The sequence below is a fragment of the Rhincodon typus genome, chromosome 35 (assembly GCF_021869965.1).
Source record: "Rhincodon typus isolate 14 chromosome 35, sRhiTyp1.1, whole genome shotgun sequence".
NCBI lineage: Eukaryota > Metazoa > Chordata > Chondrichthyes > Orectolobiformes > Rhincodontidae > Rhincodon > Rhincodon typus.
In genome coordinates, this window is record NC_063366.1 from 17,460,748 (window position 1) to 17,465,190 (window position 4,443).

The following is a 4,443-nucleotide window of genomic DNA, read 5'->3' on the forward strand; positions in this document are numbered from 1 at the left end:
GTTACAGGGATAAAGCACTCCTGGATATATTATATAACACACTGTGTGTTACAGGGTCTAACACTCCTGGATATATTATACAACACATTGTGTGTTACAGGGGCATGATCCACCTGCATATATTATATAACACACTGTGTGCTACAGAGGTTTAAACCTCCTGGATACAGTATATACCTCATTGTGTGTTACGGGGGTATAACACTCCAGGATATATTATAGAACACACTGTGTGTTACAGGGGTGTAACACTACTGGATGCACCATACTGTAATTGGAACCACTTTGTACTTAGTGTTCCCTAGGTGACGATGCCAACAGTATGTGCAGATGAGTCCTCCACTTACTGTGTGTGGGGGCTGACAGATGAACTTTGGTAGAGAGTAACACCAATCCTGAAGAATTATTATCCTGTATCCTTACCAAACCATAAAAGAGCAAGTCTACCCAGCTGTAGGTGGCGGGAGGTTTAATCCCGACTCAAGGTGAACCGGATTTTCAGAAGATTTCTTTATTTTTCAAAAGAAAATCTGATTTAATACGGAAATAAAAAGTAACAGAAAATGCTAGTTCAAACACAGCCCTGCAGTATCTTTGGAGAGAGAGAGAGAGAGAGAAATGTAGCTAACTTTTGAAATCCATTACGACTCTTCATTGGACTTTGAGTCATAACCGATTTGAAACGTTAATTCTTTCTTTCTCTCTACAGATGCTGCCAGACATGCTGAGATTCTCCAGCAATTTCTGTTTTAATTTCAGGCTTTCAGCATTTGCAGTATTTTGCATCAATTTAACAGGATGTGGGTGAGGAGGTTGATCCAAACAAAATTACAAAGAACCACGAGTTCATGAGACTATTCTTGATGACCGAGTCTCAAAATGACAACCATTCAGACTGGGGATCAGGGAAAGGGCTCTGGTGCTGTTTAAGTAAGGTCACTGTCGCTTCCCCTGAATCAGTCTGTCTGCCCCAGTCCGAAATGAGACAACAAAACAATTGCTAAACAAAAACAAAAGTCCCCGCTTTTGTAATCCGGTTTACCATCCACTGCATACTCACGGCAGATCTACACTCCCTGCCTGAAACAGAGGCAGACCAAGTCCTAGACAGACCTGGACACCCAGCCTCTCCCTGCAGTCTCCAGTAGACTGAAGCCAGAGCAGAGTACAGCTACTTCAGAGCTCACCTCGTGCTGCCCTGGCAGGGTTTGTCGGGGGACATTGTAAAGAGAGCTTTATTCTGTATCTAACCCCGTGCTGTCCCTGTAGCTAATCCCTGCCCTGGGAGTGTTTGATGGGGACAATGTCAAGGGAGCTGTACTCTGTATCTAACCCCGTGCTGTCCCTGTAGCTAATCCCTGCCCTGGGAGTGTTTGATGGGGACTGTGTCAAGGAAGCTGTACTCTGTACCTAAACCCGTGCTGTCCCTGTAGCTAATCCCTGCCCTGTCCCTGGGAGTATTTGTTGGGGGACATTGTAGAGAGAGCTTTACTCTGTATCTAACACCATGCTGTCCCTGTAGCTAATCCCTGCCCTGATCCTGGGAGTGTTTGATGGGGGACTGTGTCGAGGGAGCTGTACTCTGTATCTAACCCCATGCTGACCCTGCCCTGTGCGCACTCGATGCCAGTTTGTTTTTTAATGAAATTGGGTGTGTTGTGCGTTCGGTAGCGCCCAGTATCCCCTCATCCCCACCTCCGCCGTCTGCTCAATGATGAGAAACGCCTACAAAAAAAAAAGACGAGCGCCCAGGACGGTCCAATGTTTGAGAGTCCGTTTTGACGTTGTTGCCCCGGCTGTACAGTTTGGTTAGTGTTCCAGAACGTTGCAAGGTGAAGGTCCGCGTTTCTTGATTCCCGTGTCGCCACCGTGTCCATCCGTCTGTCCAGTGGCAGCTCTGGTCACAACCACCAGAAGTAGAGCATGACCATAAAGAGGCAGATACCCGTGGTTGCTGCTTTGGTGAAGCGTGACCGGGAGTTCAACTCTTTGGCATCTTGCTGGTACTTCTTGGAGAGGGTGGAGAGGTTGCTGGCTTTAGTGTTGAGCGCTGTGGATGAGGGGAGAGAACTCAGAACACACACACAGAGAGAGAGAGAGAGAGAGAGAGAGAGCCTCCCACCCCTCACACATCTCTTATTGCCCAACCACCGCACAATCAAACAACACAGGCACAGGCCCTTCAGCCCAGCTCACCCCCATGCTAGCTCATGGCTCAAACCATCCAATCAGTCCCCACTGCCCTGCAATCTAATACTTCCTCGAGTATTTATCGCAGAAGCATTTGAACGTTCTTGGAGGTTGGATAGTAACATGGATTTGCTGACCAACAGAAGGCAGAGGAGTTGGGATAAGGGGCGGAATTTCAGCAAAGCAACTTAGGGCTGTGCTACAGGGAGCGGTACTGGGGCCATAATTATTCATGACAGATATCAATGACTTGGACGAGGAAAGTCGTTTTCTACAAAATGAGGTGGGAAGGCAAGTTTGTGGATGACACAAATGTCTGCACAGGTTACAGGTGTGGGCAAAAAAAAGCACTTGGCAGATGGAATACAATGTGGGAAAATGTGAGGTTATCTCCATGGGTAGGACAAATACGGAGCTGGATATTACTCAAAGATTCAGAAAGCTACAGAACCGAAGGATTTGGGAATCCCCGTGCTTGAATCAGAAAAAAGCTGGCCTCCAAGTTCGTTTGGTAAAGGGAAGGCAAACGGAAGTTTGGACTTGATTTCCAAGGGAATGGAGGACAAAAATAGGGAGGCTTTGCTAAAACTAGACAAGGCATGAAGTCAGACCACAGCAGGGAGACTGGGAACAGTTTTGGGCCCCTTGTCTGAGGAAAGGTTGGAGGGGGTCCAGAGAAGATTCACCAGGCTGATACCAGGGATGGAGGGATTGGTTTTCGGGAAGTGGTTGTGTAGATTGGGCCTGTATCCATTGGAAGAATGAGAGGTGACCTTATTGAAACATACAAGATCCTTAGAGGACTTGAAGGGTAGGTGTAGAGAGGTTGGTTCCCCTTGTGGGAGAGTCGAGAACTAGATGGAATAACCTCAGAACAAGGGGTCGCCCAGTTGGGACAGAGATGAGGAGGAATTTCTTCTCTCAGCGGGTAATGGATCTATGGAATTCTTTCCCACAGAGGGCTGTTGAGGCTGCGTCAGTAAGTATATTCAAGGCTGAGATTGGTAGATTTTTAATCTGAGAGAGGACCGAGGGTTATGGGGGGAAAAGGCCAGAAAGTGGGGTTGAGGATGATCAGCTACGGTCTCATCGAATGGCAAAGCAGACCTGACGGGCCGAATGGCCTACTCCTGCTCCTACGGCTTCCAGTCGCTTCGTCACTCAGTTGACTGCGGAGAAAGATTACAGGCCTTCCAAATGCTTCTTGCCCCTTGGCGACCATCAATCACGGTTTCCGAACCCGAATCCTCGGACATTTCAAGCAGCACCATCCCAAACACGTGGAACCCACCGTCATGGGGCTGGGTGAATGCTCACCACCCGCACTGGGCTGGCACGGCGAGGGTGGGGGTGGGGGGAGTATCGGGGGGGAGGAAGCCATCTGCCAACCCACCCGCAACCCCCAGTCCATCCAGACCCGGGCCCCTCCGAGGAGCCCGTACCCAGCGCGCAGGCTTACCCGAGAGCGCCTCCCCTCGCTGCAGCACCTCCTCGATATTGGTCACCATGATCTTCTGGACGTCATGGAGCTCGCTGTTGATGGAGCCCAGCTTCCGGCGAGACCAGGAGTCACTGTAGGACTTCTTCAGCTTCTGGATGTAGGTGTCTGCCAGGGCGTGGGCGTTGGGAGTGGGGGAGGGGGGGGAGGTTGGTGAGGGGGAACGGGAAGAGGGGTGGGGGGGTGGACAGCAGTGCGGAGAGATGGTGGGAACACAAGAAGAAATAGTGAGCACTGGCGATGGCAGACATGCCGACACCAGGAGTTGACCCCCTCATTGGGCTGGCTGGTCGCCTCCCAGTAAACCACCCAAGGACGGTGCCAATCTCGTCTGGTGGGGTGCCAACTGACCCAACAGCACTCATGGATTGAGCAATTCTGACCCTGCCCAGGAGATACTGACCCAGCTGCCAGGGATGGGACTGAGCCCACCTGGCTGTTCCAGCTGGGCGACGAAAGCAGAAAGCTGTTGGAGAAACTCAGCAGGTCAGGTGGCATCTTGCGAAGAGACAAACAGAGCGAGTGTTTCAAGTCCAGTGAAGAAACCACTTTGGAACTGTGGAAGTAAACTCTGTTACTCTCTCATGCAGGGTAACTGCATGATCAGCTCCGTCACCTTCTGCATTGGTTTCAGATCTCCAGAGCCTGCAGGGATTTGTTTCAATATGAACGCTCTGGTTTTGAGGCAGTGCCTCACTGTTAGAGGGTCAGTACAGAGGGAGTGCCTCACTGACGGAGGGTCAGTACTGAGGGAG

At 50.3% G+C, this 4,443-nt stretch overlaps 1 protein-coding gene across 1 annotated transcript in view; it reads right to left on the reverse strand.

The window, feature by feature from the left end:
* Positions 1-495: 495 nt before the first annotated feature.
* Positions 496-4,443, reverse strand: part of LOC109924260 (vesicle-trafficking protein SEC22b-like) — a 43,213-nt gene continuing 39,265 nt past the window's right edge. The window contains exons 4-5 of the mRNA XM_048616966.1: positions 3,650-3,796; positions 496-2,050 (exon numbers count right to left, since the gene is read on the reverse strand). Of these exons, the coding sequence (XP_048472923.1) occupies positions 1,902-2,050; positions 3,650-3,796 (296 nt within the window). The 3' untranslated portion in view covers positions 496-1,901. The remainder of the gene's footprint in view (positions 2,051-3,649; positions 3,797-4,443) is intronic.